Source organism: Onychostruthus taczanowskii, unplaced genomic scaffold (genome assembly GCF_017590055.1).
Source record: "Onychostruthus taczanowskii isolate IOZ18803 unplaced genomic scaffold, ASM1759005v1 scaffold22, whole genome shotgun sequence".
Classification (NCBI taxonomy): Eukaryota; Metazoa; Chordata; class Aves; order Passeriformes; family Passeridae; genus Onychostruthus; species Onychostruthus taczanowskii.
Genome location: NW_024499462.1, coordinates 13,005,683 through 13,032,934, shown reverse-complemented (window position 1 = coordinate 13,032,934; position 27,252 = coordinate 13,005,683). Strand labels below are relative to the sequence as shown.

The following is a 27,252-nucleotide window of genomic DNA, read 5'->3' as shown; positions in this document are numbered from 1 at the left end:
GCATGCATTGCAGAAGCTGCGTAGGAGATAGGATCAAAAAAGCCAGCTGTGGCTGTTAGCTCTTCAGGTGATTAAAATAGGTCCTGTGTTTAAAGGACAGAACACACTACCAAGTCCGGCCTGTAGCTTTTACCACCAGCAGCATCGGTGAGAACAGCTACATTAGCACTTGTCAGACTGTTTCTCCATCCTCAGCCAAGCCAGGCAAAAAACTAGAGGGAGTACTGACTTTATAGGGGAGGAATCAAAAGAATAGGAAAGGAAACTAAAAAAAAGGTGGATACGATCCCTTCCATCAAAGGGAGAAGCTTGCAGGGAACTTGTGGAAGATAGGGAACAGCTATGGAGAGGCTGCCAAGCTCACAGTAAAGCTCAGCTAATGTCCACTTTGGCTGAGAATCCTAAACAAGCAACAAGTTTTTCCTCTTTACACAGTGGCTAAGACTGAAAACACTCCTTTTAGGAAAGTTGCAGACAGAGAACAGGCCTGAGTCATGGCATCTTTTTTCCTATCCTTTCTGTACTATGTATCACTCCCTTACAACCCCAGTTCTCCACTTATGTTTCTTGCAATCTTGACCTTGTTTTGGTCTCATGGGTGAGAGGAAAATGAAGCAGAATCTCATGGCCATGCTGACCTTCCTCTGGCATGAGTATTTGCAGGATGGGAGCAAAACAAAGGGATTTAGAGACTATCTCCCTGATAAGTTTGCCATGGCAAACATTCTGGGATCCCCATATAATTACCCATTGCCATTTTGATTTTTGCTTTGAACTGCAGTATGGTTTGTAGTGAATCTAATATTCATGGAAGATCCCAGATTGACCTGCTCTCAAAACCTGAGTTCATGTAGCAGCAGTTTCAAATAATACAGGCTATTATCCTGACCCTGTCTCCAAAAACCTTGGTCGTGGGTTAGATCATACAGGGGCAGATATACAGCTTAATTCAAGCTGATTGGAATCAATATAATGACTCTTACAGACTATAGCACTTCTTAAAACCTTACAGACTAAGACACTTCTAACACTCATAATATAGAATTCCCCTCATCACAGTAAAGGTGTGTGAAGTGTAAACACATACTCAGGAGAAGCTGGATCACTCTGGATCACTAATTCATCTCCGGTAGTGAAATTAATCACATGGCTGTGAACTGCAGCCCTTTCAACCTGGCCTGGATTCAAGCTACATATCAGAGACAAAAAGCCGAGTCTCCAAATCCCCAGATGATCTCTTCATTAACCTTTCCAGTAAATGAAACATCACGTCTTCCTGCAGTTGAAGTTTACTGCAGGGAGCACGTGGCTTTGTGGCACAAAATTCTAGTCTTATATACAGCTTTCTTTCAGCTATTGCTTCTTGCACAAGAATGGCAATATCCCATTGTCCTGCAAGGAGTTGAACCTGGCTGCATCTAGTCCCAGTACCTGTGGTGAAGCTGTCATGCTGCGGCTGGGGGAGAGGGACACGGGTGGGTCAGGATAGTCAATGGCGTTCTTGACCACTGGCCGTTTGAGCACCTCCACGTAAGTGACGGGGAAGATGCCCTGGCGGCTGGTGCCAGAGATCCTTCCTTCATACCAGTTCTCATCCACTCGTCGAATCAACGTGATCCTTTCACCCTGTAGGAAGGAATAGCAATGTAGTTGTGATTTTAGCATGTTTCATCATTCCAAAGCAGATGACATTTTAAATCTTGGTGCAGCTGACCTAAAATAATTGGTGGTTCTCAGCCTATTTCCAATTATCCTAATCCTAAACTCTGGGTGGGAATTTTAATTTTCAGTTCAGAGAAAGAAAAAATTGCAGATCTTATGGTACTGACTTGTTTGTTTGCAGACCACATTTTCAAGACCCTACTTGCTAAAGCCAGCTAAAAATGGAAACCAGCAGTTTCAGGCTGACCATGAGACTCTCAGGCATATGAGGTGTACAGAAAGTATGCACAGGTTTGCAGTTTAACCTAGATCTCTCTATGGTCTCTCCAAGTTTTGCTGACAAAGTAACTTCCAGATCCTTAATATACACTGCAAGCCTCACCTTCCTATATAATTAAAAGAGAAGACAGAGAAGATCTAATCTGAGCATCAAAACAGAAAGCTGGTTGAGATGGAGAAATTCTGCTACTTAATCTAAATATGGATGACTTTGTTCTGAACAGGCATTACAAAACCCCTTCCCACACCTTCACTCTGCAGTCAGTCTAGCCAGTCACTTCAATACCGCAGAACCTGGCTTGCTCAATGATTTGGCTTGTAGCATGGGGAAGGTGAACCCAGTTTCCTTCTTTTCTAAATCACCATTATCATGTAACTGTGTGGGCCTCCACTGAATCTAACCAACCTGGAAAGACCTGCCACAGGGCCAGGTTTCCAGCACTTGTGTTCAAAGTATCTTCTCAATTGGACCTAAGGAAACAATTGGCATTTCTTGATTTAGCCTACCTGCAACAAAAACTGCAATGTGTTACATAATGACTGTGGATTAAAAACATGGGTGATGAGGAGGAATCCTTCCTGAATACAGAGTTCATTTTATTGGAGCTTTCATTTGGAAATTGCAAGTTACTAGTGCTAAAAACCATCATCATGTCTGGATTCAATTAATCAACACAACAGAAGTCCTACCTTTCTGAAGGACATTTCCACTTGGGTATCCCCATTGAAGTTGAACTTAGCAATAGCATCTCCATATTCCAATACTTGCAATGGTAATGGCTTTTTGGGTTGAGCCTTCTCAGCTGGTGGAAGGAACTGGAATGAACGAACAGAATCAGCTAAATCTCATACACAAAGCCCATAAACTGGTCTCAGGCAGAAAGGGAGTGGACAAAGAGAACACCTGCAAGGAAAGCAGCTACCTCTATGTATGATCGTGGGAAGATGCCAACTCTGCCATGGTGTTCACCTTCAAGCCAGTTCTGGTCAATCTGCTTGTAAATGTAAACAATATCTCCTTTTTGCAGAGGAAGTTCCCTGTTAACAACACAAGCACTCTATCAGAACTTCACTGGAGGAGAACAAACGTGTTCTTTTTCTGTCCAGCAATCCCTAGGTACCAAGGTGTCCATCAGCGTGTTGATACACATCATGCTCCACCCAAAGCACAAGCAAAATGTTGACGATTACTCTGTTCATACTGTGATGTGCAAGACCTCTCTTGTTCTTTGGGCATTCTATCAAAAAAGTTGGTCTGTGAAGGCTCTAATAACCACACACTCTCCAGAAGCAATGAGGTCCAGCTCAAGTCAAATATGACACTGGCTACTTTTCATGTTGGATACGATGAACAGCCCTCAACTCAAGTTTTGAAACAGTCATGTCACAAGCACCTTCCAAAGCGACATATGATTTTAATCTGAGCATGTTTGCTGATTAGATTAACATACTCACATGGTGAAGTTGATCCTGCAATGATTAAACTGATGGTCAGCCTGTGGTTGTGCAATCACTGACCTCAAATAGGTTAAAAATTGGAATTTCAATCCACAGGCTTCAGTGCTAAAATTATGAATGTCTGCAGCTTGAAGAACTGTGGCCAGCTTCTATGAGGCTCATAAACTTACTACTTGGATCCCCAGAGGAAAATAAGCAACAGGGCCTTTTCTAAGATATTTTTTACAAGCTCTGCTTTACTTTTGTCTTGCACTCCGGTATGTTCTACTCAAGGGGCACAACAGCTACGCCTAATCTGCCTCAGTTTTATTACAGGTGCTGGGGAGATGCTATTTAAATTATTACAAATCATCACCTATAAAACATACAAAAAATATTCTCAGGACATTAGTTCATTCATGCAGGTCCTTCACTGAATTCTGCTCTTCTTTCTTCCCTCTCTAGCAATGTTAAAATGAGAGCTTCTCCAGGCTCATGATGAGACAGAGGCTTTCCAGACCTTCTCTTCACAGCAGTCTTCCCTAAAAAGAACAAGTAGTGCCATGGGATTCACCCAAAGGACTACAACAGGGTTTGGAGGTACAACAATGACACCTGAAACATCTGCTGATGCATCCATAGATTCCAGGAGAGCAGTGACCATTCTGCACACTCCTTTGTCCTGAATCTGGAAAATGCCCAGCCAGGGGCCCACATGCTTAGAGCTGGGCATCTGTTTAACTTCTGCCCATGGGCTATCCTGTGCACAGTGAAAAGGATGTTCTTCTCCTGTTGCTCCACCCACTTGGAGGGCAGAGCACCAACTTGTTGTAGTAAAGAATGCAGGTTTGTCCTAAAAATCACGTGGGATAGAGATGCATTGAGAAAGAAGACATTTTCCTAAAGGTCCTTTAGATGCTATGATGTGCAAGGCTCATATAACTTTTCCCTGCCTTACTATGGACAACTTTGCTTTGGGAACTGGAAAGACACCCTAAAACATGAATCCTATTACATGACACATCAAAAATGCTGCATCCTAGGGGAAAAAGCAGAGGAAGAACACTCCAGCTAGGAGCAACAAGCTGTAAGCTGTACTCACTTTAGTGTCTGTGCTTTAAAGTCAAACTTTGCTCTAGCAGGTCTCATCTGGAGATAAGAAAAAAAAAAAAAGTCAATATATTAAAATAATAATTAGGTTTTCAACCCTGTGTTGAGGAAAATCACCCAAACTCTTCTACAACTAAGATTAGCATGGGGAGGAAATTGAATGCAGGTATTCTGCTACAAGCTTGCGTGCAATTTGTATTACAGTCCAAATATATGCTGGATGGGCATCTCCCACCAGGACACAATGTGCCAACTTCTGGCATAGCAATAATTAGGAGCTCTACAGGAAATGGAAGTAACAGCAGTCAACTTTTAATGTGACTAACCCCGATTAATGAAAGCTGATCCAGTAACTACAGTTACTGGGGCTCCAGGACCAAATTTCTCTTGACATTTGAATGGAAGAGCAAAATTTACTAGCTGGGAAAAACAGCAGGATATTATTTGATGTGGCTTTTATTGATTATTACCTGGCCCTGCTGAATACTGCAATGTGACCCATGTACTCTGTATCATTTGGTAGGAAAGAGACAAAGGTGAAAGGGAAATATGAATAAATTAGGCACAGGTTTAAAAAAAAAATCTTCAGTGGCTAAAGAACCAAAATGTATGTTGACAGCAGGCCTGCGCTCTAAAAGGTTTACTTGGCTGATTTTCTACAAGCCACAGAATATTCAGACAATTTTACAGTCATTTTGGTAACAGAGAGCATAAAATACAAAGCAGTCACATTGATGAGGCTCCAGAGCATTTGAAACTAAAGGGCAGACAAGTGTACTCCATCCACCAGTGAGCACCTCACCCACCTTCACAGTGCAGCACCTCTGGGGAAACAGAGCTGCTGTCAAGAGCCCAGCAGCAATCCATATGAGGCAGGAAAGGCATTTGGCCACAACACCTGGACACAACATCCAGCCCTCCAGAAAAGTGCCTTGGGCTCATGGAAAAAATATGTACCTCCTCCTTTGTCTCTTTCAGAAAGTCCAACCAAGTTGAATGCAGTAAAACATGCTGAGACTTTTTTCTGAATGTTTCTAAAGGATGTTAAGCATATTTCAAGAGAAGAAACAATGTATTTCTAAAAAACCACAGCTATGTGACGGCCACATGGCCAGGATCAACAAGACATGAAGTATCTAAGCATAAGGCACAGACAAGAAGACAATGTAGCAATATGATGCAAAAGATGTAGAATGCCTTTGATTGACTAAGTAGCTGATATTTAAAGGCATGCATCACAGGTGTGCACCAGCAATTCTCAGCAGGCATGCTTTAATATATGCAGCTTGGTATAGAGATATCAATTAATTTACCAGGCATAAAAGTCAAAGCAGATCTAAATGAAGCCAGAATGGGAAAGGGGAAGGTGGAAAAAAAAAAACAACAAACGACATTCTCTGAAGAGCTAATGTCGGCCTAAAGCACAACATTGTGAGAGGCAATTATTGCTTTGGGTCAAGCAGCAGACTGAGGTAACTAAAACAGACCTCTGACCCAGATTTCCTCTTTGCAGTATCGTCTACATTTAGGAGGTCCCCAAATCGTTCATTAGTGATAAACTGATGGTGCGTTGGAATAACCCCTGTGTGCCTTCTAGCGGCAATATCAGCTTCTTCTTGCTCACGTTTAAGCCGTCTCTGGTCCTCTAAAAGTTTCTGCCATAAAATTGCATAAAATGGGCAGTAAATCATCTAGTTAAAGGCATTCAAAAGCTGCCATAAATTTGACTTAAGATTCCTGAGTTCCCTGCAAATAGCTGGGGCTTTGCAGTTCAGTATCAAATATTGTTTCTACTAACTAAACAATACCCTTTCATTTTACAAGCACAGAAGGTAGATCATCATTGTGGCATAACTGAAATCTAGCTCATACAGTGGATCTGATCCAAACCTAATGGAAGTCAATGAGGAGTTTTTCTAAATTTTGGGCAGGTCTTAGGAGCTTCTAAGAAGATTGCTGATAATGCAGAGACTTGATCCAAACCCTCTTTCACCAAAAAGAAGTATCTCTCACTGACTTCCAAGAGACTTGAACCAGCCCCATTGAATTCTGAGGCACCAAATTCTCCTAAGCCTTGCATAGAGCTTGGGAGAGTACCTAACCATATTCAGGTTCTCCCATACTTCTTTTGGGCTCATGTAACACACTTGGTAAAATAAAGTAAATAAACACCTAAAAATTATTTTGGATTTCTAAAGTCTCTGGTACATTAAATGGAAACATACATTCTTGTGCATCTGCACAGAAGGATTCTTCCACCTTCTGGGGCTGACTGTAGGCTGAAGAGTTCAGCTGTGTGCTAACTCATTTGAAACCAGAAGGTCTTACTGAATTCAGGTTTTTTACCTTACATGAGTTTTCATGCTGGATTTTGGAAGTGGGAGAATTACTAACTTTCACATGAGAAGAAAGCAAAAAAACATTTTTCACACAGAAATTAAGAATAGGTTTTACTATATTTCAAAGCACGTATAAACATTATCTGAACTCAGAAAGTTAACACTAAAAGCAAAACTTACCCCCCACCCCCCACCAGCAAGGGAAACTAGTTTCATCTTCCAGGAAAGCAAGCACTTTATAACTCAGCTTGAATACACTCAGTGCTGAAAAGTCTATGTGGCTTTTCCTATTATTTCTGCTTGTTCCACTGTTACCCAGCCATTTCAAAAAGGACTGCTGCATTCTGTTGACAACAACTTCAGATGCTTCAGGTACTGGGGGAAAACTTACCAATTTCTGATAGCTTAAAACATCTTACACTCACTGTTCAAAACTTGCGGACCACCACAGGAATAATAGTGTTTGATTAATACTGACTCAAGTGGCTTGCATAAAGAACAATTACAGATTACCAACCTTTTTCTGCAAGTACTAGGGTGTTGTACCACTTCTCACATACATTCCCAGACTTTTTATATTACTTAAATCCTCTGCATGTAATTTTGTGCAATTGGTAAGAACTACCAGGTTTATCTGAAACAAGCTGAACCGGACTATACACATTACACAGCAAATTAGTGGCAGAGAGTATTGAAAGTAAAACATACTAGTTACTGATTGTTACTCTAACTTCCAGGACACATAGCCATGGACACACTACCCTTATGTAAGGCTGAATGCTGTATGTGGAGCTGCTACTGCTGTTATAAAGCCATAAAGGAGGGCATTACCTCTTTATCATCATACCGCCTGCGCAGGATTTCTTCTGGAGTTTCCATGTAATCAACTGGTGCAAAATGCCTTGGTGATTCTGAATCTACTTCAAAACAACATAAGGAAGTTAAAATCCACATGGATTTATCTAGCATAACCAGAAAGGAAAAAAATAAATATTTTAAAACAATTTGTTTCCATTATGACAGTACGGATTCTCAATTGCCATTGACCAAATTGCCAATCAGATGTTGATTATTTATCCATTTTCATTTTTTTCCCTTTTGGGCTCTACATGTGAACAAAGATCCAAGAACAGGAAGAAAATAATGATACAGAGAAGAGTAAAGACATAGAAGGACTTTGTGAAGAAAAGATTCACTGTCATCAAAGTATGATTTGGCATTTTACTGTTGATAAAAGTTTAATACACACACGCACACACACACAACTAGACCTTGAGAAACTGCTCCTTAAAGCAAATCATCTGGGTTTGGTTTATAATTCCCATGTGTGTAAATGATACAGAACTAGAAATATCTCATGTTGAGATTCTTGCATCCCCAGAGCTGTTTGAGAGATAAACTGAACCTGACGTGATTAGAAATGCAGCGGAAATTGTTTCTCAGAAGTGCAGCTGTTAACAAGCCCTGAACAAAACTGCTCAGCAAGACACGCAAAAGGACATTAGACACACTAGGGGGAGAAAACCAGAGAGTCAGGGAATGTAAAGGTGGGACATAAAAATGCAAGGGTTGTGGAAGAAAAGAGGAGGAGAATGGAAGAAAGAAGACAGATAAAGGAACACCGGTAAAGAACACAAAAACCACCTCCTAGGTACGTCCCAAGTTCACTTTGCGGGTTGTTGTTTGTGTCCAGGCTGTGGTAGAGTGCATATGAAACAGGGTTCCCATTGTTTAAGGAGTCAGGAATGTCAGCCCGGCCCATGAAGCTATCCCGGCTAGATCCCATGGTGGGGAAGTAGCTAAGCCTCTCCACAATGTCAAAGGAGGACAGGCGCCTGGGAGCAAGAGGCCCACTTCTGGAGCAAGGTTGGTGCTGGGACTGGTGACTCTTGTTTCCTACACTCCCCTGCAGCTGTATGGGGTCGTCTGGGTTCTCAGGGCTGGGCACTGCCAGGCTTGCCAGGCAGTCTGGGGGCGGAGTTCTGCAGGATTTGTGTTGGAAGGGCTTTTTCAATCGGAATGGGAGTGGGCTCATTAGGTAGACGTTTCTGGGGAGCATGTGTCTGTCCCCATAGACATCCCCTTTGGAGTCAGGGTTCCTGGAGGCCTGCTGCTGTTCATGCCTTCGGATGGTAGTGAACCTGGTGTAGGAAGCTGGGCATGAGCCTTTGCATCTGTTGATTTTATGCTTCTGAGGCCCATTCAGGTTGCTGCTGCTGCTGCCACTGTCATTGGAGGCATTTGAGAGAAGATCTATCTCATCAGTGCAAGCTGAAAGTGTGTCCATAGGGATAATATCACTGACATCTGAAGCTGTGTCTTCCACATTGCTGCAGGAGCGGGAGGATTTATCTGCAAAGCTGGCAACATCCTTCTCTTCTTGGTGTGCTTTTGATAAATCCAGAAGAATCTCTGCAGAGTATGCAGCACTCAGACAAATTTTAGACTGAAGAGAAGTGGTGGGTTTGTTCTGTCCAATGGAAAAGTCAAGTGAGGGCATTGATCGGGATCTCTGGATCAGCTGCTCAAAGGCACTGATACGGGAGGAAACGGTGTCTTTGGGGATCTGCTCTGAATCCTCTCGACTAAGGCTGTGCTCCATCCTGTCCTTTGCTTCGTTCTCAAACTGAGATGCAATATCCTTCACGCTGCAGGAGGAGACTGTGTCCAAATGGATCCTGGACCGGTTGATCTGGTGCATATCTTTATAGAGTGTTGTAAACTCCACACCATTCTTTCTGGAGGCAGCAAACAGGTAGCCTTTCCTAGAGTTGGTGCCATACTCCTGCAGGCTCATGGTACTGCCAGATTTAATGGCATACTCTTGCTTTGACTTCATCAAGATGTTTTCTATGCTTTCCCCTATGTCTACCATGAAAGCCTTTTTATTATCAAACAAGGCGGTGGAGCTGCGAAGGTTTTCGCAGCTTTGAGCTTTCTCATGAGACAGCAAGATACCCGTCTTGTCCTGCACAAGAACAGCTGGAGGTGCTAGCTTGGGTTTGAATTTAGAAGGGAGGATTTCAGTAATGCAGGCTTTGGCAGCTGATAAAGGCTTCTTATGTTTACATGCGTGACCTAACATACTGGTATGACTAGCATTAAAGGTTCGGCTATTAACTGAAGAGGGTGCAGTCATATGAGCATTCCCACCTTTACGATCCACTGGTAAGCATGCAGAATAAAATAAATACAACCTGTTAGCTTAAGTGCTAGAAAGCTATTGAGAAAGGAGAAAGAACATGCTTGGATTTCATAAAATGCATCTTAAAGAAACAAAATTCCAAAACATAAAGAAAAGAAGGAAGAAACTGCAAAACAAGCCACGCTTACAGGAGTAGGTGAAGTGCTGTTAACATGTCTAAAATGAGGGCTTGGCCAGAAGCAAATCTGAAGCACTTTTAAGGTACTCTCCTAAAAAGTGCTAAGCATCAAGAGCTTCCAGGGAAGCTGTGGCACTATGAAAAAGGGCAACTGAACTCTGGGCAGGATCAGGGTGTCAGCAAGAATGCAGAGACACTAACATTGCAAAAATGGCTTAATACCAAGCCTGTAATCACACCTACTATGGTCTCACCACAGTGCTTGCCAAACAGTTTATTCCTGGGAGGAAGAAAACAATCAGAGGCTGACTGTGCTAGCAGAAGCACACCACATCAGCTGACCTCGCCCAAGAGATGCCTGCTTAGAGATTCCCCATACTAGGAATAAGCTGAGTGTCCTTCAGACAATGTGGTTGGCCATGGTTGTTTTAAAATTGAAGGAGTCAGGTCAGGGCATTGTTTTTTGGCTTTTTTGTTGTGTTGTTTTTTTTTTTTTTTTTTTTTTTTTTAGTAGGATTCAGTCTGGTTTCAGCTTAGACTGCAGTTTTTAGGTCTGTTTCCGATTTCAGTTCAAATTCAAATGTCAAAATAACCATTCAGGTTCAATTGCAGTTTGGGGAACCATTTGAACAGATTTTTTTGCTCAGATTCAGTTTGACTCCCTGCCATACAGGCCTGACAAAATGCTGAAAAACAGCTGGAAGATGGAGACAGAGAGACCTTTTTGGTATCATGTACTATTTTTAGGGAGAGCAGTTCAGAAACCCAGCACATTCCTTCTCCAGTCCTCTCCCCATCCCAAGCCATTTTTAGGTCGAAGTTGGCTCAGAGACACATTCCCCAGTACAATTCCCTGATGGGAATCATGCTCTTCCTTGTCTCTTTTAGAGAGTCTGCAACAGGGGGTGGGAAGAGGAGAAGATTGGTCTCTTCTGGCTCACATTCCTGGAGCCTGCAGGGCTGGTTCAGCCAGCAATTGCTGGTTCAGTGTCAGTGCATTCTCTGCACAGCCCTGGCAGGCAGGAGGCTGTGCAGCAGCAGCTCCACCACGGCAGCCAGGCCAGCAGACTGGTGTGGCCTGCTGAGATACTGCTGTGGGAAGAACAGAAAAGCCAGGAAGGGCTCTAGAATGGCAAGGCAGTGGGAGCAGATGGATAGCAAGGCCAGCCTAAGCAGCCTTGAGGAAGAACATGAGGGTGTGGGCTGTGGCTGAGGTGCTGAATGGAGGGAGCTGATCTCTCTTGAGAAGAAGAACCTGGATCAGTTAAAGGCATCATTAAAAATATTGGCCATTGTGGTCTGAGAGAAAAAAAGGAGGGAACACTGGGGATGGCAAAGAGGAAGGATAGCACAAATCTCAACTGGCTTGAATAGGGCTCTAAACCTTACAACAGTTTGCCCATATCACCTGGCTTTTGACACTTTGCAGAACGGAGAAGAGGTTAGTGTTCTAACCACCCACCTTTTGTGGAAGCAGAACTCGAAGGTCGCTTGAGACCACTCAGCCCCTGGAATGGGATATCTCCACCTTCCAGCACACTCTTGTAAATCTGCCTTTCATTCTCCAAGGCAGCAGGGTCCCCCACAGCTAGTTCTGACTCCCTCTTCACTGCATGGTAGTTGGGTGAATAAGTGGAGCTGGAATACACAACAAAAAGTAAAGGGACACCAAGAGGTCACACCTGTTTGCTGAGAGCTTCATGTAAAGTAAGAGAAAACTGTACTTGAGAACACAGAATAGACTGTGTATGAAGAACTGGTGCTGATGAAGAGGTTATGAATACGTTGCAATAGTGTTCTGTGTTTGGCACTACCAAAGCATCCTCCACTTGAGGGAACTCTCCAGTCTTAGTCCCCCAGGAAACAGAGGACAGCTTTCCTACTGCCTATTTTACAGATGAGACAACAGTCACAGAGCTGATGCATGATTTCTTTGCAGACACAATAAAATTAACTGGCTAGCTGGAAGTACACAAAACCTCCCAGTTCTCTCTCCTTAAACACTAGCCATGCCTGTCCTGTGCTTACAAAGCACAGCTGCTCAGGGGGTCATCTCACCCAGCTCAGCCTCCCAGTCAACACTACAGTTCAAGATTCCCTGACCAGTTTCTGAAGCCTGTCAGTGAGGGACTGTGCAGAGAAGCAATAGTAAAGGGCTATAGATTTGACACTGTTTTAATTGCCAGAGAAATTCCCAGATGCACACAATTCTGTTCAGCTTTGCCAGAGCCTTCCACTACAGGGAATAAAAAAATCCTGGACTTTAGCTCTACCATGAATATATATAAACAGAATGATGTAAAATTAGTACAAATTTAATTTCTTAGCTATTTAAAGACTAGAAATTTATTGCAAATCCCTTTTCTAGTCATGAACCTAAGCACAAGTATGCTCACACATCTGATTTCTAGATTTCTCTGTTTCTCTCCAAAAGAATAACTGACAATGCCAGGGTATAAATTGCCTTTCCAGGTGCAAAAAACTTACTAAGTAATCAGGCAGACTGTATTCCTAAAAGCTAAGCTAAACTGATACCAGTTATCATGCTCAACCAGGCTCTTCAGAATAAGATGGAGTCTCACACAAAGCTATTCTGAGGCCAAAGCATGACTGCTGGAAAATTTGAAAAAAAAAAAAATACATGCACATTTTACAGTTAATAGAAATATTTTACATCCTGATGTCCAAGAGTGATTCAAATTTAGGAGAATTTGGAAATGTTTATGGTTATATCTGTTTGTTGTGGATAAATTTGTACATGTATCTGTTTATTTTGGATAGATGCTGTACTTCTGGGGTAAAGAGAAAGCTTTAAACACATCAGAGGACTGGCTATGGAGGTGGAATTACACAATGTCTGGATGACAAAGATGATTTTCATTTCCGGACAAGGAAAACCAGGTCATATGCAGTCCCATAAATTACTTTCTGGAGTAAAAGCTCATGAAAAGCACCATGAAAGAGAAAAGGAATACTGTCAGTTTTTTGACCTAGACAATGCCCAAACAGACCCATACCTACAAAGCTATTGTTTATCAGGGATATCTCTTTGATAAAGAGTGCATCCCTCTGTCAGGTACCTGAGGAAATCCAGCCAGTTGCTGCAGGGAATAATGATTGCTCTGAGGTTAGTTGTTAGCCTAGTGGTTAAAAGCCAAAGGGTTAAAACAATCCTGCTTTGGGACTAAACCTGGGGGAGATAGAGGAGGCATTTGGTGAATGTCTTTAGTAGCTGCTCCCTTATTCAGGCCAGCAAGCAGCACTGTATTGGAGCCAAAGCAGCCTGCATTGCCAGGGAAAAATGCGTAACTCCACTGGGCCTCACTCTTGTGCCCCATTCCCAGCATACTCAGCTTGCTGCCTCTCCACTGGCATTCCTGAATGCTTTGTGGGGCACAGATAGTGCTGCCATGAACAGAAACCCTACCATTTGCTTGCAAACATATGATATTTATGCTAATCTCGGAGATTTCCATTTATTTTTTTGCTCTCTTTCTACCAAATGAAACAGTTGCAGCGGTTGTGTGGGTTTCCCAGCAAATGAACACAGACAGAAGGAAACTGTGTTGAAAGAAGTACAGGAGACCTCTAAGGCCCCCAGAGGGGCAGCGAACACACAGGGTATTAATGGACAGCTGGAGGAAAAACTGCCTTTTTTAACAAACCTCCTCACAGAGGGGATCACTATGCCTATGGACATGGAGCATTCAGTACAATTACAAGGAGCAGTAGGCTCACAGTAGGGGCTGGCTCTGTGGCTCAAATAACTCAGGATAACTCAAGTAACTCAGCACAGCTCAGCATTTTGCACTGGATTTTGTATGTGTGTGCTCCTCTTCTAAAAAAAAACAACTCCATGTATAACTCGTTTACACAGAATATACTGTTCATTACATATTCTGCTGAAAAAGCAGTGCCCAATAGGTCTTTGAGAAGTATTGTTACTCCTACCACTGTTCCCTTCCTGTAGGCTGGAAAATTACTGCCTTTCATCAACTGCATCCATCTGATCTGGTGCACGTAACATGGAATATCTAGCAGCAGCCAATCTATCACACATGTGTAACAAACAATTTTTGTGTATTCCACACAATAATGTTACTTGCATGAAGATACAGTCAATTTGTAAAATTCATCTGATGAAGTTAAAGGTTTGTTGACTTTTTTAAAGCCACTGCCTAGCACAATCAGCAAATCTCACTTAGACAATGCAATCAGTCATATAATCACTTCAAAATACATTATGGATCAAAAAGCAGACAGTGTACCAGGACTCAACTAAAGCAAACATAATTCTTATGGTACATGCATTTGTCTATATCCATCCCCCAAAAAGCCAAAGATTTTCCAACATCCAACACCTTGTCGTACACGACCTCAGATTTTAAAAGAGACATCAACAAGCAACTGAAAAACTTACTAGGAAGAATGGTCTGTGGAAGTTTCCAGAGGAGTAACACCTGCTGTATTCTGCAAAAGTCCAAACAAAGGAGTCATTGATATGCACTTACATGTGAGGAGAAAGAAAAAGGCTTGCTTAAGTAATTTTCCATCTATTGCTTCAATATTAGCCTATGGGAGACATTGAGGTTTAAATCTAAATGCAATTTAAGCTGTCAATGTCTTTGCAGAAAAGCAACAATTTTTGTGAGTTCCTTCAGGGCAGTGACAGGTTTTTAGCACAGCCGATGCCTTTTCGCAGTGCCTATTCTTTTGTCTGCAAATGAGTCATTGTGAATAAAGCCAAAAGCAAGAAGAGATAACCAGCTGGGCCATGACCAGGAGACACATGCTCATAATTATTTCCCCAAGCTTTCCCCCAACCGGTCACTGCCCGCCTTTGCTTTAAAGGTGTATTACATTTCTGCAGCACAATACATTCCTCAGCGTTCAAAAAATATCAAAGCTCTAAAAAGAAAAGCAATGTTTCAGTTCAGTTTCCTTACTTAAGAGAAGCAGTGCCAGCTGCACAGGTTCAATAGCAAAAGCCAGTTCTTAGCCGCTTGCTTTAAATCCATCTAACGCTTCTTAGACACGTTATTTAAAAACTGAAGGCAATTTTAGAAGCAATTCTCTATTTGGTGTCTCCTCATCTATATGAGGATTTCTATCTAGGAAGAAAAAGCAAATCTTGGGTTTGAAAAAGCAGCTTTTCCAAGTCCTGGTGAAATGCCGCAGCTTCAAAAAAAATCAGCAACAGACAAAAAAAAGAAAAAATGGCGTGTTACCAATTAATCTATCATTTCATGGTTCGAGTGCTGCAGACCCTCGAAGCAGCAGCAGCAGCTGACCTGCCCTAGAAGGCCATGGCAAGGTGCAGCATAAGGAAAATTGTGTAAAGTCTCTCAGGAATATCCAAAATCTCGGGTAGGCGTGAGCTCCAAGCAGAGAGCGGGGCTTGTAAGAAGGGAGAGTAGATGGTAACACGCTTGAAAGGCACGAGATGATGACGTGACATGCCAACCAAGAATTTTAAGCTGATTGCTGCTGCTGCCTATTCATGTGGAAAATAGAGAGGGGTTTTTTTTGCAGACACTGAACTCTAAACCTGAAATGGGGACTGGGATGGGGGTGGGGGCAGCTGAATGCAGATGTGGTGGTGGGGTGAGAGACGAAATCACTGTATATGAAATGGATTTCAAGCTGGATTCTCAGCATCACATTCTATTATTTCTGACAGCAACACAGCAAGCCATGCAGTCAGAACGCTCAGAACCATTATTTATCCCAACCTCATTTAATAATCATCCAGCAGTGAATAGATTAGAGCAGAGAGTTTGGAAACGGGGATTGGCAGCATGAAAAGAATAGGAAATACCTTCTGTGGCTTTTTATGTGGTGCTTTATAAAGCTTCTCCATTTTTTCTAAATCTGCCTCTAACTCAGTCTGGTAGAGGTAGAGGTCTTTTTCTAGATCACTCTGGTTAAAGAAGGAGAAGAAGAATGGGAAAACAATGCTTAGGGTTAGGGGAAACCAAAGGAATGTTAATTTTGAAAAAAAAAAGAGAGCCTTTTTAATTGAAAAAGAGGAAGGTGGTATGGACAATACACAGATAATCACTAGCAACTAATCATGTTTCAATCATTATAGAGGAAATAGTTTTAGGCAATTAACATTAAAATCAAGAGATGCACAGGCCTGCTAGAATCTATTTCTACAAACCATAAAGTTATAAAACCCACCTGTAAAGAAAAAAAAAGATACTGTAATAATACGCAATATGTTGTTAGTACAATTATCATTGCAAGTCAAGATAGCAAAACAACCACTCTAAATTATGTCTGATTATGATTTAAGAATTGTTTATTAAATCAATTTACTAGCTACTTAATTGTTAGGCTAATGAGCTCAAGCCCAATTAAAAAAGAAAATCACTCACAAGCACACAAAACCCAAGCAATGCTACAAGAAAAAAAAAAAGAAAAGAAAACCACATACACACATATATACGCGCTAGATGCTGTAGTGCAACGGACGTGAGACACAATTACCTTTCTATCCTCTCTAGTAAGGATAGAGCAATCTCCAGGAGTATAATCCCAAATCTTTTTTGGAGGCTGATGGAAAGCAGAGGAAGGAAATGAGGAAATGAAGATAAGGAAAGACATCACAGAGAATATGGAAATTGGATTAGAACAGAGGGGAAATACAATAGGGAATTTGCATCAACACTGGAAAGAAATTATAAAATAACAACAAACCACAACAGAGAGAGAGAGAAAGAGGGATAAATCTGCTATAGCATAAATATCAAGAAATCATGGGGGGCAAAAGGGAACATACATGCAGTGTGGAAGGGGCTGTTTTCAGAAATTTTTTTTGCAAGGTGCTTCATGGGATTTTGGACTCTCTAGAGGGTGCCCACAGCTGTTGGTTAAAGCATTCTGAACAAAAAACCAAAACAAAATCGGGGGGAGAACCACACAGTCATAAAAAAGCATTTGTTTTGCTCATTCTTCTTTTCAAAAGGAAAGGGTAAACCAAGGGCCTTTGATAAAGAAAAGGGAAAATCTTTCTCACTTCCATCAGCTTATGAATACATACCATGTGAACAAATGGCTGATTTTCCCGTGGTGGCATTGTGGGGCAATGAGAATGCAGAGTTGTTAATTTTTATTTCACTGGTCTGGAGGTTTGTTTGTGGGGATTTTTGGTGGACAGAGTGCGACACAAAAAAGTTTGGGAACTAACTATTTAAAATTCATGCTACAGCTGAAAGGGCTGATTTAAAAATGGATTTTTTTTTTCCTGTTTGGATGAACATGTAAGTATCAGGCAGGATTATTCAGAGTAAAGGACTGGAGCATATTCCCATAACTGGAGTGAGCAAAGCTACAAAAGGCATGTTCTTTGGGCTGTGGCAATGAAGCTCAGTAAAGGCTTGCCAGCTACAATAGTCTGAGATGGCATCCTGAATTCAAGTGCCTGACACTCCAACTACGTATGGAGTTCCACATTCAGGAGCTGGCACAGCTCTTGGGCACCATGGCTGCATGGCTTCAGAACTGAAGCAAATTCAAGGCAGGCCTTATAAGAGAGCAGCACTAGACAAAAGTGCCCTGAGCAAGGTGGGGAACTTGTCACCAGAACAGATGGTCAGCTGAACATGAGACAGATTGCCCTGAGATACCCTCTTCTGGAATAAGGCCAAGGCTGCATAACTAAAAGCACAAATCCACACTTCTCAAGAATGGGTATAGGCCCAGATGTAGAAAGGACCAAGGGAATAAATGCTTTTCTTTCTTTGACACATTTTCCATTAACTCACACTAACTCAAAGGACCACAGAGATGACAAACCTTCACTCATTGCAAAAGCAGGTGGCTATTAATTACATGGCAACAAAGATAAACAGGTTTCTTCTCACTGTGGAAACCTTAAACCATGACAAGTTGCGAGGAGTTAAATCCTTACATTGACAACACTTAAAAGCCTCATCGAAGTGAGATTTATCTGACTTTTACTGCCTAAACATTAGGAGGTCTCATCTCAAACACTGCTGAAACTTCTTTAGCTTAGGATGGAAGGTCCATAGCTATAAAACACAGTTTTCTGTGAAAGACTGGACTACTCAACCACTGTACATCCTTGCTTTCCAGCAAAAATTACACTATCTTTATGACATGATCATACTGAGCACACAACTCCAGGTAGCTACATTCTGTGCAGAGGAACTTCTGCCAGAACAAAGACTCGATTTAAAACCTGCTCTCTGGTGTCCATGTGCAGCTGCCTTTGAAGACAGTACTGAACCTTAAAACATACTTCTCTTTTGTTGCACACACATGGAATCTCAGCAGCATTCAAAATTTGTGTGCATGGGCATTTGACTACTGACCTAAAGGGGAAAGCAGAAATGAGAAACCATCACTATGTTTGAATACGTGTGAGAGGCTGATACTGACCCTCTTGTGCAATAAGAGTAGCTTATTAAACAGTATTTAATAACTAAGTTAATAGTGTTTAATCAGTAAGAACTAGGCCATAAAATGCTTTAAAGTCACATTTTTTCCCAGTAGCCATGACCACTGATGTGTTCCCTCCATCAAAATGTTCTTTGTCCTATTGAAAAATTAAGCTTTGGTTCATCTTTTCCAGAGAGGAAATCAAGGCGCTTTTTTTTTTTCTCCACACATAGCAACACAGCTCCATTTGAAAAGAAAGAACACTGTTCTCAGACTGCTTTGGTTCCAGGGAAGGGCACGGCTGTTCAACACAGGCTAGTGCCCCCATTTTATGCAATGGGCAGCTACATGCATAAGGAAATAAGAAAGAAACAAGGTCATGATCTGTTTATGGAGAGCTAGAAATTACTGACCTACAGTTTACAAGCCAGGGACAGGAATAAATAATTCTCCTTGACTTAAAGCTACCTATCAGCCATCCTAGATCTTGTCAGGCAGAAGGAGAATAAGGGCTTTGAATAAGGACTTTTAAGAATGAGAGCAGGGTATTATTTCTAACATTAAAAACAAAAATGCAGTTTGAACTATAGTGTGTGAAAAAATATTACCTTGTTGATACACAGTACTGGAAGGTGGGGAATGTTTGTAAATGGCTTCAAAACACTAAAAGTGGCCACAGAACAGCTGCTTTATGTTAGTACCAGGATGACATTATGTACAATCACATCTTTAAATGAGTAAGGCAGCTGTTTCAGATTTAGGGCCTAGGAAAGAGATGTGACAATCATAAAAAAAAAAAAATTAAAAGGAGGCAGGTTGACTTCATTGGTCATTGCAACTATCAAACTTACCGGTTTCCCAAACTCCAATTCCGAAAAGAATTTATACCAAGGTTCATTCTTTAAATCTATCTCTTCTGGGCTTATATCCCGAGTCTAAAGGAATTGGTGATAGGGGAATGGAAGAAAGAGAAGGATAACATTATGCAAAGAATACACGGAAAGGGACTGTTAGAGATGCAGATCCCATCACTTCCATTTTAAAATGTAGATATTTAGCCTAATGATTTGGAATTTCTATAGCATGTTTCTCATAAAGGCCATGAATTGCTTTGAAAACATCAGTTAAGCCCAATAGCATTATTGTGACTAACACGAATATGAATGAATTGCATTTTACAGGTCAGGAGACCCACAAAGAGAGAGAGAGATTATGCAGCTTGCCCAGAGTCACAGGGAGACTCGACGGAAGAGCAGAGAGTCCAGCAGTCTGTCCCACTGTCAGACACTTTCATCAAGTCAAAAGCTGCATATACTTTATTATTATTATTTTTTAAAATCTTAATTTGGTTAAAAAAAGAGAGACTGAGTAAGACCTGGATCAAATACTGCATCTTTAACAGCACATGAACATGTGAGAAACCCTGTTCTATACACTGCAAACAGAGTGGAAGGTGGTTTTCTAAATCATACAAGACACATGTCAGAGAGAGCGCATCCTGAAAGACCTCTGAAAGGATGGATAGAGTGACAATATTACATGTTACTTCACAAATAAATGTTAGAGTATCAGACAAAACTACAATGAAGGAAAATCAGACAGGACAGAAAACAGTACAGCTGAAAAGGAAATTCCCTTTCATTCATACCATCTGTCTTAATGAAACAAAAAAAAATTGAAATAGTTGTAGCTGTTTGAAAACACTGCTGGTGAGGTAAGAGAATAAAAGTCCATTGCTGAAGCTTCTGAGGTACCATTCTCCAAAAGTGTGGGTTAAAAGATATCTACCTAATTCTTGCATTTCAGCATACCTAGTCAAAGGCAGATTGGCTCTCTGTGCATTGAAAATATACACACATTATGCATTATGTCTGCTGTGCAGGTAAGATCCCAAGTGCTCCATCACAAGGAAGAAGGAGCCACACAGATGCACATTGTCCTCATGGAAGTAATTCTGTCATGGAGTTACTGAGGCAGTTGACAAAAGTGCTGGACTTGGATGTCCCAGATTCTGCCACAGCCATTAGCATCACAATAATAAGCTCTAGAAAAAGAGCTCAGGATTGATGCTGAATGAGAGGCAATGCAAGATAAATAGTTACATCATGTTTAATGCCTGATGGCCTGGAGAATGATTTGGCTATTTCTTAAAGGCACAAAGGAATCAATACCTCTATTTTTTATTTACTGCACTCCAACTAAAAGCACTCATCTTATCTAACTGTTTACATTAAAACAAAGCCAAATTATATCAACAGGAGGCTATTCATTGCTCTGAAATGGTTTTGGATTGGGATTCTGATAGTCATAGCTGGGGGTGTGATTACCAGGTGATATTCACAAATCTCCTGCATCTTCCTGCAAGATGCAGTCACTAACCACTATGGTACTGTTATATTTAATGAGACTGATGGCGACTGTGAAGCTACTATTCCAAGGCCTTCTTTTTTCTCTGGTCTATGGCTTCAAATTAAAGCTCACAGAATAACATTGGAAGTAACATAGCTATCGCTTTCACCTTGGTTTTGATGAGCTTTGTACATAAAATGTTTTTCAGTTATGCTGATGATGGTTCTGCTTGTGGCTTTTAGACTCTGATTCCACAGCTCAGTTCAGTACCTGATGAAGTCTGAACATATAAACAGTGCCACTGGTGATGACAGACCTTTTGCAAATGCTGAAGTACACAGATGAAGCTGGCCTTTTGCCACAGGTTTTAATCTTGTCTGTTTACCGTGAGACAAAACTGATGTTTAAGTCAGCAGAAATCTGGCTCCAGGATGGACTGCAGAAATGGAGGTGTCATACCATGTTCAAACCACTCCTCACTGGCACTTCTCTAATGGGCTGAGCCAACACCCAGTGGTATCAAGAGGGAGTCATCCACCACCCATTGCAATAGGCACTAGGATCATGCTCCCATCAGGAGCAACTTTGCTGAAGTCAGTGAAGGGACACAGGTGTGAAAAGAAGTTGGTTGCAGCATCTTCAAAAAGTGATGGACCTTGATTACACTTGGAAGGAAAAAAGAAAACCCACCAAAATACTAAGGAGAAGCATCAGGTCCCACATCAGACTTGATTCTTACATTTCTATTGATTTAAATTGCTATTCACTGTTGTGTAAAATCCTAGGCAGGTTTTTCAGGAGCATTCCTTTATCTATTCCATGCATGGATCAATGTCTGAGCTGTTAAGGTACAAAGTCCAGCTTACATTTGGAAAGTCACGTGCAATTAGCAGTTCTAATTGAATCCTTCAAATTAATGCCTTTATAGAACAATTATATCTTTATGCACTATCTTTATACACTACTAACAACATTCAGTATTTTCTAGAAATTACAGTGTCACACTTGAACCATGGAAGGACAACTTTAGTGATCTGTGCTGATTTATACTGAACTGGCTGATGAGGTTAGCATCACCTCACTGCCTGCCCCTTGTCAAGTATTCTCAGCCAAGGTTGAAGAAAGAGACTTTTGTATGTCTCTGGCTGTCACAATTCACAGCACTGCTTACTAATTCAGACTGAAATTGGTAACAGCTCACTTAATATGCCAGGTTACATTCCACCATAGCTGGAGAGCTCACATTGAGTCCTGCCACCTCTGCCACAGAAGTGGTGAGATCCAGCTGAGGACAAAAGCAACCCAGGGAAAATGGCCACATCCTAATGCACCTCAGAGGCATCCACTGAGGCACACTAAAGGCACTCTGAAAACTAGTTCAGTGTTTAAAGCATCAGAGGAACACAGAAACTGAACCTGCCTTCTCTGTTGCAGAATGCCTTCAACCCTCTTGCATCAGCTAATACTGTGCCCTAGAAAAAGTACAGCTGACAAAACAGCTGCTGAACAGGTCACAGTGTCATACATGGATTAAAAACTAGGGTTAGTGATCCATACTTAACATGGAAAACAACATGTCCAAAAGGAAAGAAGCCTCTCAATCCCCCCTGGATCTTGCTTTAGAGAGAACAAAAATGTTAGGAAGTTATGCAGAACAGTTTTCAAAAAACATCATACAAGCACTGCAATGTCAGCATAAGGAATCCCATCCATATAGAACCACACAAGCATTTAGAGAGTATTTCATAATTGCAGGACAAAGCCACAAACTAGGATAAATCAAACATTACCATCTTTTCGTTGTTCAGAACAGAGGACTTCCCTGGCTGATAGTCATAAATGCTCCTGGGTTCTGCTCGGTATTTTCTGGTGTCCACCTTCTTGTCTGGAGGCTCCCAGTCAGTCCTGAGGAAAGAAAGATCAATTACCCCAAAATACTGTGGTTTCTGTGGAGATAAACACTCAATTTTGACTGATGCTTTACACCATTAATTATGGTTTAATCAGGGTACTTTTTTAACCTAGGAAAAGATACTGCTACAAGAGGAACAGTTCAGATAGGGCTCCAGAGAGGTATTTGTTTATCTATCACAGGCAGAGTTGGAAACAGCTCAGCTGCTGAAATAATTGGAGTGGAGGGGGGTTATTCTAAGAACTTTCAGTAAACTTCCCACTTCTAAATCTTTCCCCACTGGAAACAGCTTAATGATGGGCTTCAACTAAGCTCACAAATATAAACATGTCCAAACTTTAAGCAGATCTCAGATTAAATTGCTTTTGCTAAACTTCTGCCTTTTAGACTCATCACTGATTACCTGATTACTACTGCTCTGGATTCTGAGGGCACTCTGAATTCCAAGAGGAGGTTTTTTCTAGACATATGAATGAATTATCTCAGGCTCTATTTTAATATTGCTAAGAACAGTCCACTGACTACCCAGACCACTATAATTTTGTGTAGCGCCTATACCAACACAGCTGAAACAACAACAGCCACAAAGCATTCAGGGTCCATATCCTACAAGGTCCTGCTGGTCTCAAAATTGATATAATCAGACCCCTAATGCAGAATAATAAAATGTAACTCAGTTTTTACCAAGACTCAACATAAATCCAAATTTTGCTTCTCCACAATTATCACTACTTGCTTGTATTCCGAGGTACCTTTACAGAGTCACACTGAGCCAAGAGTTTCCACTGTGCCTATGTGGTAGGCACTGTATAAGCATGACTCCCAACTCTCCACCCAGACAGGAGACTATACAACAGACTGTGTGATGCCTGATGAAAAATACAGACAGAATGGGGGACTGGGCTGTGACAATGAAGGAGTCCACCGCCACCTAGTAAAAGACTCAGAGTAAAAACAACGTATCCAACTTCCAAAAAAGTTTAACTCAATTTGTGGACCTAAGGCTTCCACTTTTATCCCCTTCCCATTGACAGCTTTCAGATATTCTTCCAGAACTGCTCTACAAACAGCTTAGTTCAGATCACCTTTCTGGGCTTGATTTCAGCGATGAAGCACGGTTTGGCAGTGGCAAAGTGGCAGATCTCTTCACAACCTTCTCTGAATCAATATTGTCCATCTCGCTCTTGGAGCGGGGAACTTGGGTTCTGCCTGTAGGATAAATCACATATAGGAATATTGGTGAACTGGATAGGAGGCAAATAAATACATGCTTTACATGCCCGTTCTTTTTGACAGATTAAACAAGAAACGTGAATTACTTACTGTCCTCAGAATAGGAGTAACGAGGAGAGAATGAATCAGAATCTTCATCTGAAAGACAAAAGCATTTTGCAAGTGAGTTGAAAAAGGCCAAAGAAGCAGCACCAGAGACCCTTTAATTTCTTCTACTAATGCATTCACCATCATTTGAATTATATGCCCAATACTTACCACAGGGAGAGGATCCTAAAGAATAAAATTCTAATGAGGTTAAAATTGCATTTGAAAATAATTCCTAGATTAGATATAAATATTAATAAACTATTTACACTAATACCTTTCTCCAGGCTCTCAAAGTACTTTAGAAAATAATCCCTTTTTATCATAAAACTCCTCTACAGCAAGGGTTATAGATCCACTTTATCAAAAGCTGAGAGACAAATAGAGGATCCAAAAGCCATAGTATATGATTAAAATAACTCATTAGGTACTGAACATAATAATACAGCTGAGGAGCCCTGCTGACAATCACATATGACTCCTGTATTTAGCTATTAGAGAGCATCCAAAGGAAGGCAATGAAAATGGTGAACAGGAGTCTAGAGGTGAAGCCACAGGAGGAGCAGCTGAGGTCACTTAATCTGTTCAGCCTGGACAAGAGGAGACAGAGGACAGACCTCACTGCAGTTACAACTTCCTCTGAGAGGAAGAGGAGGGGCAGGCACTGGTCTCTGCTCTGTGGTGACAGTGACAGGACACGAGAGAATAGCCTGAAGTTGTCAGGGGAGGTTTAGGTTGGATACTAGGAAAAGGTTTTTCACCCAGAGGGTGGTCAGATACTGGCACAGGGTCCCCAGGGAAGTGGTGACAGCACCAGCCTGACAGAGTTCAGAAAGTATTTGGACAATGCTCTTGGGCACATGGTGTGACTTTTGGGGTGTCCTGTGTAGGGTCAGGAGTTGGACTTTGATGATCCTTGCGGGTCCCTTCCAACTCAGATTATTCTGTGATTCTGTGACTGCAAAGAGAATTGTGAGCCAAAGTATTACTAATATCTCTGCAAAGAAACCACTCAGTGTGACAGAAAAGAAGACATAAAAACAAAGAAAATGAAACTAGAATCAATTAGATTAAAAAAAAATTTAAGTGTTATGTGAATTTAGTGATGACAATCAACAGCTTGAAACAACTAAATTTTCTCTCATGAAGGATATGTATCAGATGCTACAGCCAAACTCATCTGCTGGAAAAAACCTATTTGGCTAACACAGCTGACTTGAAGTTGCACTCAAGCCTTCATCAAGCCTTTGAGGAAGGCTCAGGGTAGTCTAAACTTCTAACCTATCTGCTTTAGTTCTCTTGGTGAATGAATTACAAGGTTAAAGTTCCAAAAATATGGTTATGGAGTCTTAGTATGCCCATCATAACCTTCAGATTAAGAAGGCCAATTCCCATGTTTTAAACTTTACTGACGAAAACCAAATATTTATACTACACTGAACTGTTGACAAAAATGACTTGTATTCTTAAATGCAAGTTTGATTTACTCAGATAGAAATATACATGGTAAATCACAAAACTCAGTAGTTCCTACAAGTACAAATAAACAAATGTCTAAAACTAACTTCACAGCTATTCACCTCTAATAATCTTATTTAGTGATGTTAATCAATAAAAGATAATTATATTTACTTACTTGAAGAGAAATATCAACATTCTTTATAGCTCATCATTCAAACAAGAAAAATCATACAATAAAAATTCACTTCATATAATGGCTATTTTCCAATTTCTTATATACTAATATCTACAGTGATGAGAAGAATAGGTATGGTTTGTCTCTAAGTATCTTATGAAGAACAGTGTTTACATTTCTTTCCTTTTTATACAGGAAATACTGAAACAGAAATCTGGAGTGATTTGATAAAGTTAAAGAGTAAATCAAAACTGAGTATTAAAACAACATCTTCTGTTTCTCAAAGCTGCATTCTATCTATGGGACTCTACTTCTCAAAGCAGGCTATCACAAGTTTGTAACTTCAAAATCTGATTCCTTTAAAGAAGAGAGGCTGTTTCCCTCTAGATGGTAGAGAATCTGCAGGGTTGGATTCCATTTCATGGATTGGACATACTCTGTACAGTTTCAGAAATGCTGAATATATCTTTGAAGGGAGCCCAGATCTTGATGCTTCTAGGAGATCCTATGCATCAATCCATTCTGACATTAATTGTATGAAAGTGAGGCTCCAACCCATCTCTGTACAAACTGCCACTGATTATGGATCTTTGAATTGTTTTCTAAACATGAAACATGTTCTGCAACTCCTCCAACTCTTCTACATATTCAAATATTTTGTATTTTTTATCAAGAAAAGAATCCAAGCAAATATTAAAGAAATGTTTCCCAATATACTGAGAATAAAAATTAGAGTTTAGACCAATAAAATTTTAACAATATAAACCAGCAAATTACTTTCATATGCACATTTCTAAGTGCATAGGAGACATTTATGGGAGAACAGACTCTTTAATATATTGTCATCATAGGGTTTGAAAACTATGTTAGTCCAGACGAGTAAAATGGATTTACAAACCTCATTATGAACAAGGAAATATTCTCTGTAAAATGCTTTTATCCATTAATTACTGAAACAGTTTCTCTCACACCCATACCCACATACCATTCTGCCAAGAGAAGATAACTTACCCTGCATTACAATTTGCAAGACAGGGCTTTCCACCTAATATAATTATTAAATTATAACTTAATAACACTAAGAAATTATCCAGCATCTTAGATACCTGTATGACACTTCATCCATGCTCCTTTTAACAGTGAAATACACCTTACATTTTTCCTTGCCTTCTTTGAGTATCTCAGCTCATACTGCATGCTTTCTTCTTACACAATACCCACCAGATGTTTAATATAAATATTGAATAAAATGGTTAATTAATTGTCTCACCAGGGTTGGCTTGAGGCACAGGCTAAGTAGGCAAGTTCCTAGATTGCAGGATCTAGTGTCACCAAAGCACCAAGCCAACAAGGCTGTCACCAACAACTTCCCAATCAGGAAATGTCTGTACACCCAATGTGTGCAGCAGATTCCAGTGTTTCTCATATATAAATATTTTGCACAGTCACACAATTATCACTGCAACAGATGCTGTTTCA

General features: G+C 40.8%; 1 protein-coding gene across 45 annotated transcripts in view; it reads right to left on the bottom strand.

The window, feature by feature from the left end:
* The window catches only part of SORBS1 (sorbin and SH3 domain containing 1), a 160,628-nt gene that overhangs the window by 13,626 nt on the left and 119,750 nt on the right, over positions 1-27,252 (bottom strand). For 37 of the 45 annotated variants that reach the window (XM_041404752.1, XM_041404740.1, XM_041404749.1 and 34 more), the window contains 14 exons: positions 24,141-24,188; positions 23,903-24,026; positions 22,696-22,810; positions 19,408-19,491; positions 16,643-16,708; positions 15,969-16,070; positions 14,571-14,620; positions 11,613-11,788; positions 7,659-7,744; positions 5,976-6,143; positions 4,481-4,527; positions 2,865-2,979; positions 2,632-2,757; positions 1,432-1,626 (listed from right to left, as the gene is read on the bottom strand). In XM_041404752.1, coding sequence (XP_041260686.1) covers positions 1,432-1,626; positions 2,632-2,757; positions 2,865-2,979; positions 4,481-4,527; positions 5,976-6,143; positions 7,659-7,744; positions 11,613-11,788; positions 14,571-14,620; positions 15,969-16,070; positions 16,643-16,708; positions 19,408-19,491; positions 22,696-22,810; positions 23,903-24,026; positions 24,141-24,188 — 1,502 coding nt within the window. The remainder of the gene's footprint in view (positions 1-1,431; positions 1,627-2,631; positions 2,758-2,864; positions 2,980-4,480; positions 4,528-5,975; positions 6,144-7,658; positions 7,745-11,612; positions 11,789-14,570; positions 14,621-15,968; positions 16,071-16,642; positions 16,709-19,407; positions 19,492-22,695; positions 22,811-23,902; positions 24,027-24,140; positions 24,189-27,252) is intronic. The other 8 variants (XM_041404755.1, XM_041404729.1, XM_041404769.1 and 5 more) reach the window with 2 other exon arrangements.